This window comes from Chanos chanos, chromosome 14 (assembly GCF_902362185.1).
Source record: "Chanos chanos chromosome 14, fChaCha1.1, whole genome shotgun sequence".
NCBI lineage: Eukaryota > Metazoa > Chordata > Actinopteri > Gonorynchiformes > Chanidae > Chanos > Chanos chanos.
In genome coordinates this window covers 7,797,631-7,811,848 of record NC_044508.1, presented here as the reverse complement: position 1 = coordinate 7,811,848, position 14,218 = coordinate 7,797,631, and the positions used below count along the sequence as shown (strand labels likewise).

The 14,218-nt window shown below is 40.3% G+C and overlaps 1 protein-coding gene across 1 annotated transcript; it reads right to left on the bottom strand.

The window, feature by feature from the left end:
- Positions 1-1,517: 1,517 nt before the first annotated feature.
- arhgap25 (Rho GTPase activating protein 25) lies at positions 1,518-10,719 on the bottom strand. Its single transcript, XM_030791807.1, has 11 exons — positions 10,656-10,719; positions 7,544-7,746; positions 7,122-7,203; positions 6,758-6,871; positions 6,212-6,416; positions 5,352-5,484; positions 4,580-4,653; positions 3,540-3,661; positions 2,960-3,120; positions 1,865-2,445; positions 1,518-1,719 (listed from the first exon to the last, which is right to left on the bottom strand). Exons 1-11 carry the CDS (start codon positions 10,717-10,719, stop codon positions 1,518-1,520), a joined length of 1,941 nt encoding a protein of 646 aa, XP_030647667.1.
- Positions 10,720-14,218: the final 3,499 nt, after the last annotated feature.

Below are 14,218 nucleotides of genomic sequence, written 5' to 3'. Positions count from 1 at the left end.
ATTATTCGTAGTTGAATTATTGTCATTTAGGCTTGTCATTCTGTACATAACCTGTGGTCCATGTGTAGAATTCTGAGCATAAATACTGCTAGAACCTTCCATTTCCAGAACATTCATTTTTTTCAAACCCTTAGCTCAGGAACATTAAGGAATACATTTTCTAGAATACGCTTTTCAGAACATACTAGATTTAATTTCAGAGACCTTGGTGCAATCACAGCTTTCACACACCCTCAGAATCCGAAAGCAATGGGTATCTGGCAGAGATATAATCAGAAATTAGAAAATTCCTTCCCTGTCCTCTGACACATCACAGATGTTTCTGTCTCTCCTGTTGTTGCTTGCATAATGCGTCATTCTAGCAACTGTCCTCCCCAAAGTCTTCCCAGCTCATTTAAAACCATTTGATAACATGTCTTTTGTCCCACACTACCACCCAGACCCCCCCCCTCTTTCTCTCTCTCTTTCTCGCTCTCTTGCTCTCTCTCTACCATGATCTAAAGACATTCTTCCCATCGCTCACTTGCCCTGAGAAACCCCTTTATCTGTCCTGACACACCATCTCTTCCTCATTCCCACCAGCCAGATGGACAAGTCAACCAGTGCTCAAAGAAGAGGATCTTTGCACAACTTCACTATTGTTTCAGATCTTGTCGACTCAGAGATTGTGTTCATATTGTTATTTCCTCCCAACTCAATGGTCTACATGGGTTTTATTGAAGTTCCTGGAGGCAGGAACAAACATTGATTCAGTACCAAGAAAACTTGCACAGTATACAGTTAATTAACTACACTAAGTACATACAAGATTACTGTGGGGCTATGCATTGAACCAGAGCATTCCAAAGAGATCTAAGAAACTGCAGTGTTGTTGGAGGTCTTTATTGTCCTGCTCTCTCTTTTTTTTCAAATCCAAAGATCTTTCATTTAGTCATTTATTCGTAGAAGTATCACTCCAGTAATGACAGTTACCCAAGTGGCAGGCTATCCAATGCACTGCTTTTTCTCATGTGGAGAAAATTCCAACCATTTTTTTTTTTTTTGCAATATTTAGAAGGGTTTATCTTATTTGGACAAGCCATTATGTTAACCAGACAATCATTCAGATCTGAGCTGCATTAATTTAAACAGAAACTGGGAGGTATTTGTACAGGTAATCTTCAGAGTTCTGAAGAAACAACACTCACAAACCCACGCTCACAAACCTTTATCCATGAGCCAGGCAATACCACTGAGCCCAGATAATTAGTAATTTTTTATCATTAAATATTCTTCATGGTGCATAAGTACACTAATCCATGGCCCACAAAACATCTGCCCTGATGTTTCGGTGAACATCCAAACCCAAGGTTTGGTAAAACACCAGCTGACCTTATTACTCATTTTCTATTTTAATGACTGTTCGTTGGCCCTCCCTCCTACAGGGGGAGTTGCTCGCTAACGCTTAAATGGACCAGACACTCAGTTTTTGAGTTTGTTGTTCATTACCTCTCTGAGAGAGATTGTGTGGAAAATGTTTAACGGTTATTGTTGCCTGCTCCAGTGAGAAACTGCTGGATTTCCCTGTCCAGCTCTTCATTACGGCGCTGTGCCTCGTCCCGGCTGCGTTCGGCATTGCGTAGGCGAACCTCTAACAAATTTCTGAGGCGTTTCTCTGCATCCAGCGTTGACTGTAGCTCTGTGACAGTAGCAGTCAACTCACTAACTCTCTGTTGCAAGCTGAATATTCACAAAAACACACAGACACATACAAACATACCCATTAGCTTTCAAAGAGATCAGTGCTACCATACATTTCAGTCAGTCAAGATGAACAGTAAATAAACGTGAATTGTGAATAAACATATTTGTGAATTGCACAAACCTGTGAATAAGTTGCTGGGCATCTTCAGCAGCTGGTAATTTCTGGTCCTGTGTTTGGACAGGCTGTGGTGCTGGAACAGTAGTTAACCCAGGTGAATGTCCAGGAGGTTCTTCTTTGACTGGACTTTGTTTTGTCTCTTCCCTAGGTGCCTCTAAGCCAGGCTTTGGTTCTGGGCTCTCTTTTGGTGAATCTATCTGTGTAACCGTAACGTCACTTTCCCTCCTGCTCTCTCGTCCTCCTCCCCCTGATCCCTCCGCCCCAGAGAACAAGGACACACTCTGGAGGTCCAGGATCTTAAAGATGTCCTCTGACAACGTCTTCTCATCGCTTTCTTCAAAACTTTCTTGAATTCGACTCCAGCGGTTCCGGGCTGCCTCTATCCCAGCACGGGTCCCTGTGGGGCAACCCAAACTGGGTAAGGTCTGCGTGCGTTTCCGTGGGCTCCACGAGTCCGAGGGAGAGGTTGGTGAGGAAGGTGAGGCCTCTGAACCTATCCCAGGTGCCCAGGCATCTCTCCTTTTGGTCTCTGGGGTGTCAGCGTCTTCCTCCTCTGGAGACTCGGACGTTGAGGAAACCTCACACTGATCAGTGGAGAGAGTTTGTAAGAGGAAGTGGAATTGGTTGTGATGTTAGCCTTCCTCACAAATGTATCATGAACAAAACTTAGATAGAACCTAATCACACCTGTTGATCTGATCTAATCTCATCTGACCTGATCTGATGATTAGATATCGGTCAACCTTGGAGCACAAGCGTTTGTAGAAAAGTGTTTTAGGTGTCAGCAGAGTTTCAGCCCAGAACAAACACATCTTAATCACATAATCAAAGACCCAAGGAGACATTTTGTATCAGAGTATCAGAGTATTAGATTTGGCCAGGCTTAGTTAAATCCTATACAGACACATGTTTCTAGGATGAGGGTCTTCTGTCCTTTATATAAACTATTCTAAAAGCAGGTTGTGTGTCAGTGTGACTTGTGTTGAAAAGTATGTTGAAAACTTCTGTACTTACAATATGAGCAAAAGAGATTATGATGCATTGTAAGGATATATATCTATAAACACACTTTAAGAAGGTGTCTGGTTGTTGGTGTACCTCTGCAGACTCCCAGCCCACAAAGCTGCGAGGGGCGTTGGATTTCTTGCTCTTGGTCTTCTTGCTGGGTGGTGGAGATGGAGGTATGTCCTTAGATGGAGGGAAGAGCAGCTCGTGGTGTCTGATCATCACAGTCATGACCTTTTGAATCATAGGAGTTCCTGAAAAAGATAGAGATGCAGAGGTATCAGGAACAAGGAGAAGTGGAGGGGAAAAAGAGAGAGTGAGGGGAGCTCATGGCCTAATGGTTAGAGAAACGTTCCCGGGACCATCAGGAAAAACATCCATGGCTGAAGTGGCCTTAGGTAAGGCATTTAACTCCCAACTGCCCTGTGGGCACGGGTATGCTGCCCACTGCTCTTGCGCCTAGTGGTTGTGTGTGCTCACTACTGGCATGTATGGATGGGTTAAATGCAGCAGTCAAATTCACTGCTCACTGTTCACAGTATGTGTGCAATCATGGAGATTTAATCTTTAATCTTTAAAGGCTTGGTATAGGTTCCACTTGTCTTTGTCCCCCACCCTCTGCAATAGCAACAAATAAGTGATAGGCATGACAATGATCCAATCAGAGACTCACCTTTCATCATACTGATAGCATCCTCCACCTGAGGTTTGAAGAGGTTAACGCCCATTACGGTGGCCAGGTTTTCCACACTCATTTTATTTACCTTTGAGTTCTGCTGCACTTCATATAAGAACCTGTATGTGGTAAAATTATTGTTAATTAAGAGTACTGAAAGTAATGATAGTGGTAGAGGTAGTAGTGGTAGTAGTTGTTCTTGTAATTAACAGTAGTGGTGGTTGTGGACTTACTCATAGGGGTGTCATACAGCTTAGATGTAGCTGTATGCTCTTTCACTACACCCTATTTCTTTGCTTCACAGTGAATGGTAATCATCTATGTTATAAATGTGCGACATTGTAGGTTGTACCTACTCAGCAGTTACAGTGCACTGCTGTGGTTAATATATAAATGTACAGTTACTGGGGACTTTTCATATAAAGAGGAACAAGAAATTGCAACGTTTTATTTGGAACCGCCTAAAATTGATCTAATGTTTTTTTGGGGGGGTTTTGGGTCTGGTTTTTTTTTTAGTAAGGCATTTTTGCCAGTGATCAGTCAAGGCAAGTGAAAGCAGCACATTTCAGCCATGATTTCTCTCCCAAACACATCAGCAAGTTCAGTCAAAGTGTAGGAGGTTAGCACAGACTTAATCTGATAATTGGAGAAGCAGACAATGACTTTCCTCATCTGACAAGCTTCAAAACAGTGACATAGCACAACTAGTGGAGAATATTAGCTACATGAAATTAGCTGCAGTTGCATGAGGGATTGACTGTTAGTGTGTACTATCGAGCAGTGAGATGCAGAGAGAAACCCTGATCTGCACAACCAGCCAAAATGAACACAACCAAATACACTCCTCCAAGCCACAGTTAGCAAGTGTTGCACGACTTGTTGTCCAATCAGAGACATCTCCTCGCTGTGTGACACCGCCTTAGCAAGTTGCATCTTAACCAGGGGCAGTGAGGTTTGTTTTAAAAAAAAAAGAGATCATGTCTGGGTATCTCATAAATGGTTTTGAAAACATGACATTAATCTGTACATTTTCTTACCTGCAGACATAACTAAGAAGACTGTAGTTTACCCTTGGAAGGAGACTGATTTGTTTCTCTAGCCTCTCCCTCCCCTGTAATGGAAGTAGTAGGTGATGAAGATTAGTCAGCTTTGACATGAAGAACTAGGTGCACATACAATAGAGATTGTAATCAGCCATAAAAAAAAAAAACCCTCTAAGAGCTTCACTATATTAGTACTCTGACCATTTTTAGATAACAGAAGTTATCTGAGAAACACACCAACACTCTTCTGCTCTGTCATGGAAAGGTCTCTTCCCCCTTTTATTTGTGGTCGAAGTGTCAGTCTTGCGTTGTGTTTTAGTGGTAAGTGCAAGTGTATAAACAATTTACAACACTTTACTAAAGGAGGAGGCCCAGAACCTCTGAATTATTGCCTCTCTTTTTGGGTTGTATATTTTTTTCTTTTTGTAATGTGTTTGCCCCTCAATGTGTGGTCCCAGCTTAGCCTTCTAACTACAATGTTGTATGTTGTCAGGTTGTAAGTTTAAATGTCTTCTCAAACTCAAATATCAGTTGGAATAGAGGCTCATTCAGTATATATAGGTTATTTTGTTGATTTATATGGAAATATTGTATTCATATAAATTTACACTAACATGATAGTCATAGTAATCTGTGGTATCTGTGGTAAGAAAAATCACATGAAACTATTTACAGTAAATGCTATAGATATTTCTCCTCCTGCTTCAGTGATGAAGAACAAAGCACCAGATCATATTATCTGTTATTTTTTTAAAAAGCGTCTTACTGCAGCAGTGCTGGGGTCCAGGAGGAGACTACTGTCCAAAAAGTCCTGGTATTGAGTCCAAGGGATCACAGGCTCAGGGAGCTCCCGCAAGTACAGTTTGAGCAAGGACGCCACCGTATGGACATCGGTGTCACTGCAGGGGGGGGGGGGGGGGGGGGGGGGGGGGGGAGACGTAACACAAGGTACTCAGTCACTCACATATTTAGGATGCAATAAGTTCATCTCTTTCATTTCCAACACTTAAACTGCAGCAATGCTAATTCAGCTTAGCTCTTAGTTCTCAGTTCTTGGTTCTTATTTCTTAGCTCTTCAACTCTTAGTTCTTCAGCGGAGTTCTTTACACCAAGAGGGAATGGAAGGTCTCTGTACATAAAGTTTTGTGAAGTAATGAGTGTTTGATAGTGAACATGGGTGCATGGCACATTGGGTAATGGCGTCGACTGAGTCTTTCTGTGTCAGGACAGGATGTGGCTCAGCCACAGATCACTGATGTGTGTCAGCCAGGTTCCTCTCTATCTGTCATCCCTTTTCTCTCTCTCTCTCTCTCTCTCTCTCTCTCTCTCTCTCTCTCTCTCTCCCCCTCTCGCTCTCTCTCTGTCTGACTGCAGCAGTTGTCTCAACTCTTTAGCTGCAAAATTTCACCATCTGAAATTTCGCCTCATGAAAATTCACTTGACATTAGCCTTTAGAAACGAAAACCCGTTTCTGGCACAGAAGAAACAAACAATCTAGTGGCACCGGTTAATTTCCCTTTTCTAGGATTTCTCAGCTCTGACATACTAAAGCCAGTGTTTTCTCGTTTGAAAAGGATGTTTCTTTAAGGTCTTAACCAACTGATTGAGAGCAAAGTGAGCCTTCACCTTGGAAACGAAGGTCTCTCCCCTGCATCAAAGGCTTCTCTGAACTGCTTGACTTGGTTTTCCTGGCCAGGCAGCCGGAAAATCCCTTCCTCGTTGAGGCCATGCTCACGGATGAAATCGGCACACTTCTCTACCAGGATAGGCACAAGGTGAGGGCCAAATTTCTTCTCGTACGCAATGATGTCTGGAAGGCTCTTACCAAACACTGCCAACGAAGAAGAGGAGAGAGATTAGGCAGATGCAATGGGTTTGTTGAATGCTATATACATCAGGTATATGTATAAAAGCGCCCATTGAAAAGGCATATGAAATCCTTGTGGAATTCTTTTGGAGCACAAAAACATAAATTGCTACAGAACTAATATTCAAAGTCTTATTTTAGAGCATTACTGGCCTCAACGATTCCCCACAGGGCTTTTATTTATTTATATTTTTCACTTGATTTTTTTTTTTTTTTTTTTTTTTTTCAGTTGACACCAACACTCAGTCTGATGATACAGATTCAAGTGAGAATGTTTTCTGTGAAAAGAATAAAATGATTGACACCTCCACTGGAGGGCACACCCATCGCCCGGCGAATGCAGCGCACCCATTCCTCCATTTCGCTCTGAGATGTTGCCATGAGCACATAGGCATCTTTCTCTCGATCTCCACTGCCACCTGTGGACACACAGAGCTTTCATACATCACTCTCATCTCCCAGGATCTGCCGACAGCACCTGATTTCAGTTACACCATAAAGTCACTTTTGATCAGTCTGCTTTTTGACCTCATTGTCCAGGTTCCTTTAACTTTGAAAGAAAATCTACTCTGAGGTCATCTGCACAGCCTGAAAGCTTTGAGTTAAAGAATCTACGCGAAGACCTGCTAACAGAATCAGCAACAAGAAAAAGCAAAAAATAAAACTTACGTGGCACAATTTCAAACAGAAATTTGTCATCAGTGTTGGAAGGAAGTTCATTGACTTTACTTGACCATAACGGTATTGTTCCCTAGGGACAGAGACGAAAAGAAAAGCAGAAAAGAAACAAACATGCTGGTTAGTCGCCGAATATGTTATGTCATCATATATGTATGTCTTCATACATATTCATGATACATGTTCATTCTTGTAAGTGATTTATTCACTTCTTTTACTTCAAATAACTATATAGTAGTGCCTGAATGTATAGACCGTACTGTCATTTACTGTAAATGCAAACAACTATGACTAATTACCATGTAATAAGCTCACAAAGCAGATGACTCAGAATGCTGTTTAAGACGAGAGATCCTGCCATTCAAAATTCATAGTTTTCTTCGCTATGTTCTGCTGTCTTTTCTGTGTCTTACCTGGACTGTGCTCTCCTTGTCATCTTTGTAGTAGGTGAGGCCGTTTGCTCTCAGGACAAAGTAGCGTAGTTGCCAGTTCTTCACGATGGATCTTTGTTTTTTCAGCCAGCCGGCCTTCAGAGGTTTCTCCATGGAGCATTTTATGAGTCCAGATCGGCTGGAGCCTGGACTTCCCTCCCCTGGAAGCACGCTCTTGGACCTCGCTAAAATTAACATGAACCCAGGAACAACACCAAAGGAAAGGATCAGACGAGATGTAAGGAAATTGAATTTTCAATGTTCCATGAGGTTCGCTTATACACTGCGTGTGCCTATGAGTGTGCGAGAGACAGTGCAAAGCAGGTTATTTGCGAGTTATTTTTATAAGCGAAAGCAGTCTCACCCAGTTACTTAGCTGTTTTGTGGCCTCGTAGGAAACAAGCTGACCCCAGTAGTTTCCTGCTTAACACAAATGCAGTGATCACATTGGCTGTGATTGCTGTTCCTTTTTGCGGGGACAAAGGTGACCGAATTATTTTTTTTTTTTTTGGGTGGGCGGTGCTTGAATGAAAAACACTGTACAGAGAAATGTAAGTCAGCTAAAAATTGTTGACCTGATTTGAGCCATGAAAAGATGAGGCTTGTGTTTAAAACACTTCATTGTGATGCTTTTGCATCAGTTAAACATTAAACAATCCTTTCTAGCAGCAGTTTTAAAGAAACAGGTCTGAATGAGTGTACATATAGATCAGACCATGTCGTGTAGTAGAGTAGGGGTCAATTCTGAGCGGTAAGTGTTTCAGTTTCCCAAGGCTGGTTCAATGGCATGAAAATTGAATCAAACCCAAAGTTTATGATTTTAATGATACCAGGGTGCAGATCAGTCTAAATGTCCTCACATCTTGAGGGCACAAGAAGAAGACTGTACATCAAGGCCTGGAGTGTGTGTGGGGGGGGGGTCCTTGAGCAGAGAATGATAGAACCGACTCACCAGAGAGACTGAATGATTTCGAGTGGGCGTTTTTTCCCTTTTGTAGTTCAATTCAGCGTGACCACCACAGCACAGATGAAAGAGAAGAAAAGGTTTTTTGTTTTTTTTGTTTTTTACCGGGCACGATAAACAGGAAGTTGCTGCATCATCTACCACAGGAAGTTGTCCCTTGAACATCCCCACCTAACGTCAACCTCTTTTGGTCTATTTGAAGAAGTTCTTCCCTTGTGGACGGCAAAATTTCATCCTTTTTCCTCGAGCCCAAAGCCCACACACATCGTATAGTGTCACATCACACCCCCTCAGATGTCATACACCAAGCCCTTAAGAGTCTTCACACAGGATAAAAGATGACAACACCCACTGAGGTCAAACCACAAATTCTCAGTGGACTGCCAGAAAAGCTCAAAACCAAAAAGGCAGTTTACGTTAAAGGAAAGTGCATTCAGGTCGAGCCAGTAGCGATTTACGCACATTTTGCGTTCTCGGCAGGGGGATCTTAAGCAGCAGCAAAATAATGCAAGCTTTTTTTTTTTTTTTTGTAGCTTGAGTACAATTTCTTCATACGAATGCAGATATCATTCACATCCTGTCTGTAGTACATTCATCAAAAACACGCCCTCCCACTATCAGAACTTCAAAAAGTAGCAGTCAAATGTCCTAACAATAACTTCAAACGCACAAAACCCTTCTTGCCAAGGGGAGCCGATGACATAATTCACTTTTACTTGAGTTTACCTCAGAACTCTATCAAAAGGAATGAGAATGTATCCCAAAAATATTTATACTCATCACTTTGATCTGACTAAGGACATCTTGTGAAATACTGCAATCAAACACACAACTTCTTGTTGTTTTTCATTGTCATTTCTGTTTTGAGCAAACAGCAAATGAAAAAAGAAGTTGACATGTGTGCAACTGTACACACAGAAATATGTCTGGTGAAAGATTTTTTCTTTTCTTTTGAAGATTGCTGGAATCAGATTGCTGGAGTTTTTTGTTTGTTTGTCCGTTTGTTTTATAAGGTTGTCGTGCACAGAAGTTGCTGAACAGATGCATAGTGCTAAACATCCATTCATATGCCTCTCTAATCTCGAACAACATAGTCCTTTAAATCGATATGACAGCGGTTGTAAAGATTTACATCTAAAAACTTAAATAACATTTTTATTATTATTTTGATAACTAATTCTAAGGGGAAGGTTGTACATTCTAATTGCCACAGCCTTTCAATGGAAATGTGACATTTGACCCTGTGTACAGCAATCAAATGTTCATTGTGATTCAGCTGTGTCTTTTGACTGCTCATTCTCACAATGTTTCATCCACTTCCTTTCAGCGTGCTGCACTACATAGGAAATCAGAAACGCCTTCGCATGACTTACTTAGAACCAGCGATGATGTTTTTTCTGTGTCCTTTTTTTTTATTCTGCCATAATTTTAAGATACAAATTAGCAAACGCAATAGTTTGACATGTGACCCTCTTACTATGTGATATTTGAGATAAAACTTGCTTGTACCGCTCATTTCACTGCATTGTTCAAAATGGAAAAATGAAAAAAAAAATAAAAATTGAAATGCTTTGCTTCATTGTGCATGAGATGTAGTAGATAAGATCAGATCATGTTTCGGTCCAATTTGCAAAATTGACATATTATACATAATCTCCGAAAAAAAGGAATGACGAGGGTAGAATTTCTTCTCAAGTCGAGTATAAGCAATTAAATTAGTCACGTCATCACTCAAGGAAGACAACAAGTACCACTCTGAATGTTGCATTTAGTTCAAGAAAGCACTCTCAAATGCCTCATACCTTCTTTACATTGTGTCATCATTAGATACACAGTTCACGCACTCATGTTAAAGTAACATCCCATTAGGCTGCATGCCTTGAAGCATGTAGGCCAGCATATGGGAAACCTAGTGGTACAAAATCAATTTGTCTTAAATGACATTAAAGAGACCTCCTAAAAAAGCTGGCCTAGATGGAAACACACCGAGCTACATAATGTCAATGAGGGTGTGTTACTCGTGGGAATAGGAGGGGGGTACAAACACACTCAGACACACACACACACACACAAATCTAGCCCCAAGGGTTGGGCACATTCCTATGTGGGAAGAAATGTCCACAGACTTACCTATTTTTGCTGTTTCAGCTCTAAACGTGCTGAAATCCCAATTCCGGGGTAGCTTCAGAGACATTCTTCCTTTTCTTTACAAGTCAATCACTATCTAACCTCAAACCTCTGTCGCACATCTTTACACACACACACACACACACACACACTCTCTCTCTCTCGCACACACACACTCTCACTTGAACCTACACGATGTGCCCTCTAGCCTAACATCTCTTCTAAGCAGCAAAAAAACCCACTAGACTTCTCCTGTTCTCTTTCTCTCACTCTCTTTTAACATCACTTCCTTCTTCCTCTACTCATCTTCTCTTCTTCTTTTTTTTCTTTTTTTTTTTTGCAGGCACTTCCAAACACGTTCTCTCTTGCCCCTCTACTCCACGGTACATAGTGTTTCCTAATCATACTGGTTTTGTTTTTTTTTTCAAGTTCGCTAAGCTTCTTTTGTAAAATAGAAAAGCAGTTTTAAATGACTGTTAGAAATACCTCTCATCCAATCACGAAGGAAAGAAACCGCATGCCTCATTTTCATTCTGACAAAGGTGTTTAGACAGACTCAGCACAGTAACTGATAAACTTGAGCAGGTTCACGGTTTGATCGATTTTGATCAGCCATGCACCACTCAACATGTTCCCTCAGGCTTGGTTTTTCTTTCTCTCTATCCTTTTTTTTTTCTTCTTTTTTAAATTTTTTTTTTTTTTTTTTTTTTGGGCGTACAGTGTAGGAGTACATACATAGCAAAGTTCTGTGACAGAGAACAGATACTGAGGCAGTGTTTTGAAAAGAAAAAGGAAGTTTAAGCTTGAGAGAGGAAGAGCAGCTTCAGCCACGAGTACACCCAGCTTTTGACTTTATTGGCACTGTACAAATGAACATGTAACTGCCACCTGAGAGCAGGGGCTAAAACACATTTAGACTGCATTATCAAAAATGTACAACCTTTAAGATTTTGCCATTAAGAAACACAACAGAAATATATACCCTAATACTAAATGATAATAATAATAATAATAATAATAATAATAACAATAATAATACAAGTTGTAAACCTTCTAAAAGGCGTCCCATAACAGATGTTAACAGAGGAGAGGATCAGCTTTTCAGAGGTGCTACAGTTTCATCTTCATTATCACTTCTCTGTCCCTTATATGTCAAATAGTACAGTATGAGTGAGTCATCGTGTGTCATAGGATTAGGGTTACTCTATCACAGGATGACCCAGGTTTCAGGACTGGGAGAGGGTTTGTGTCAGGTTTACCGGCTCTAGATGACTAGGAACTCTGCAGTCTAAAGGGCAAAAGCACCATTTCCGCAATTCGTGTTATTATTAGCCGTAGCTGAGATACTAAATATGGTTCAGTTAGGGATATGCAGATGTTTTTATGACCTTCTTGTGACCAGTAGTGTCTTTACAGCATAGTCACTGCATCACTGGAGTTACACACTGTTCCTCTAGCATCATCTAGTGGTATAATGTTTATAGAGAGTTCAGAAGCTGTCAATCAAAAAAAAAAAAAGGAGGGGGGTGGGGGGGGGATTTGGAACAGGTGAAGCCCCCCTTCAAAAAGCTGATGCCTACTCTTTGTTTAGTTTCCCTCCATCTGTTTTTGTCTCTCTATCAGTTAACATTCGATTTCTCTGTTCCAAATGTCTGGACTTGTTAAGCTATCAAGTTGCACCGTCACACGATACAGACACAGAGCACAGTGTGGAAATGAGGGGAAAAATGAAAAGAAAAGAAAAAAACAAAACTAAACCAAAAAACCCAAAAACAACACAGCTGTAACTATTTACATCACAGCAATGAACAGAAAATAGAACTCTTCATTTCCACTTAAACATATTTATATAGACTCTTTTCTAATATATATGGCCATTTAGTCTATTATATCAGCACATGAAAAGTATTTCCATTTGTACAATGACAAGGAAAACAAAAACAAAACAAGGGCATTACCAATATGAATCAGACAAATAAACAAAACAAACAAAACAAAAAAAGAAAAAGCCACAAACAACTTATACGACAAATTAATGAATATAAATAATACTAAATACTGTGTTTGTGTGTGTGTGTGTGTGTATATTTATTCACAAGGTGTTGGTAATAATATGTTTGCTTGGCAGTGAGTTTTATAGCAGATAAGCACATACATTAGCTTTCCCAAATGACATGCAAGCATTTTGAGGAGACCTTCTTCTCACTTAGAGAAGGAAACAGATTAAAAATCACAGCATAACTTTGCACTGACCGCTAGTGGCTATATATAAACACAATGAGAGTGTGTGTGTCTGTAAATATATATATATATATATATATATATATATATATATATATATATATATATATATACACACACACACACACACCCACACATATATATATAGGGTAGAGGTCATTGTGTTTTAATAGAAGCTTCCACTAAACTTTGGATACACTATATTGTCCAACTCTGTAGTTTACAAAGATTTTTTTTTTTTTATCGCGACAAATGTGCACAGAATTTTCCATGAGGAGTTTGAATGTTTATCGTTAGCGATCAATAGTCGACGTGATGCGGAGTAAGGAGCTGCCGTTTGGTTTGAATGCCATCAGGACACGTGACATAGTAAAATTTCGGAAAAAAAAAAAAAAAGATTGCTTCAATTTGCTGAATACACAACTCTTTGGAACCGAGAAAACAAAAATCCCATTTCTCTTCTGTTTTCCTTGTTCTACGTAAAATAACTTATTCCGACAGTTAAAAACAAAACAAACAAACAAAAAACCAGTACAGTTATTCCTGATAAATTCCTGAATTGTGTGTGAGGCTCTAAATAAACTTGAACGTGAAATTAAAAAAAAAAAAAAAAATCTGAAATGTCAAAACTGAGTTTTGATTCAGATTACACCCTCACAGGAGAGCTGATTTGTCAGTTGGCAGTGAATTGCATGGAGTCTGTAGCTTAGCGGTTAAATCTGGTGTTATTTTTAACTATCTTCGAGTGACAGAGTGAGCCTTTTCCTCAATTTTGCACAAACCCCTATATATTTCCCATTCCTATGGCTTTCAGTGAGCGGCTACCTGTATCAGAAGTCTGGGGGCAGTCCCGCTCGACTATTACATGGTCCCTGTACTGCCTTACAACATTAGCACACACCGCTCCCGGCACAGTTTACGCAGTGTAACACAGGTTTAGATCATCTGTGCTCAAAAAAGTCTCATTCCACTGAAATCTTATGAGGTCTGGATGATTGACTCATGAAAACAGTAAATTAATCCCCCCCTCCCCCCCAAAAAAAAGAGACAAAATAGAGGTTCACTAGGAATGACAAATAGAAATGTACTAGCTGATGGGGGGTGTGGCTAAAGAGGAGGACCATACAATAAGAGAATAAGAGACATTTGAACAGTACACACAGCTGGATGGCTTTTTTTCTGTACAGACAAGACTGTGCCACTACTTTTGATTAGTCTCCGTTGTCCCAGCATTCTAGAATCTTTAGACAGGCATAACATTCTAGAACAAGTAAAAAGATTCTAAACTTCAACAATGTCAGCAAAGCTTTCCATTGCTGGCACAA

Coding starts and splice junctions, on each gene's coding strand:
- arhgap25 (XM_030791807.1), bottom strand. CDS start 10,719: ATGTCTCTGAAGCTACCCCGGAATTGGGATTTCAGCACGTTTAGAGCT. Junction 6,417..6,757: donor GGGTGTGCCCTCCAGTGGAG/GTGTCAATCATT, acceptor CTTCGTTGGCAG/TGTTTGGTAAGAGCCTTCCA. Junction 1,720..1,864: donor GCCCAGCAACTTATTCACAG/GTTTGTGCAATT, acceptor GTGAATATTCAG/CTTGCAACAGAGAGTTAGTG.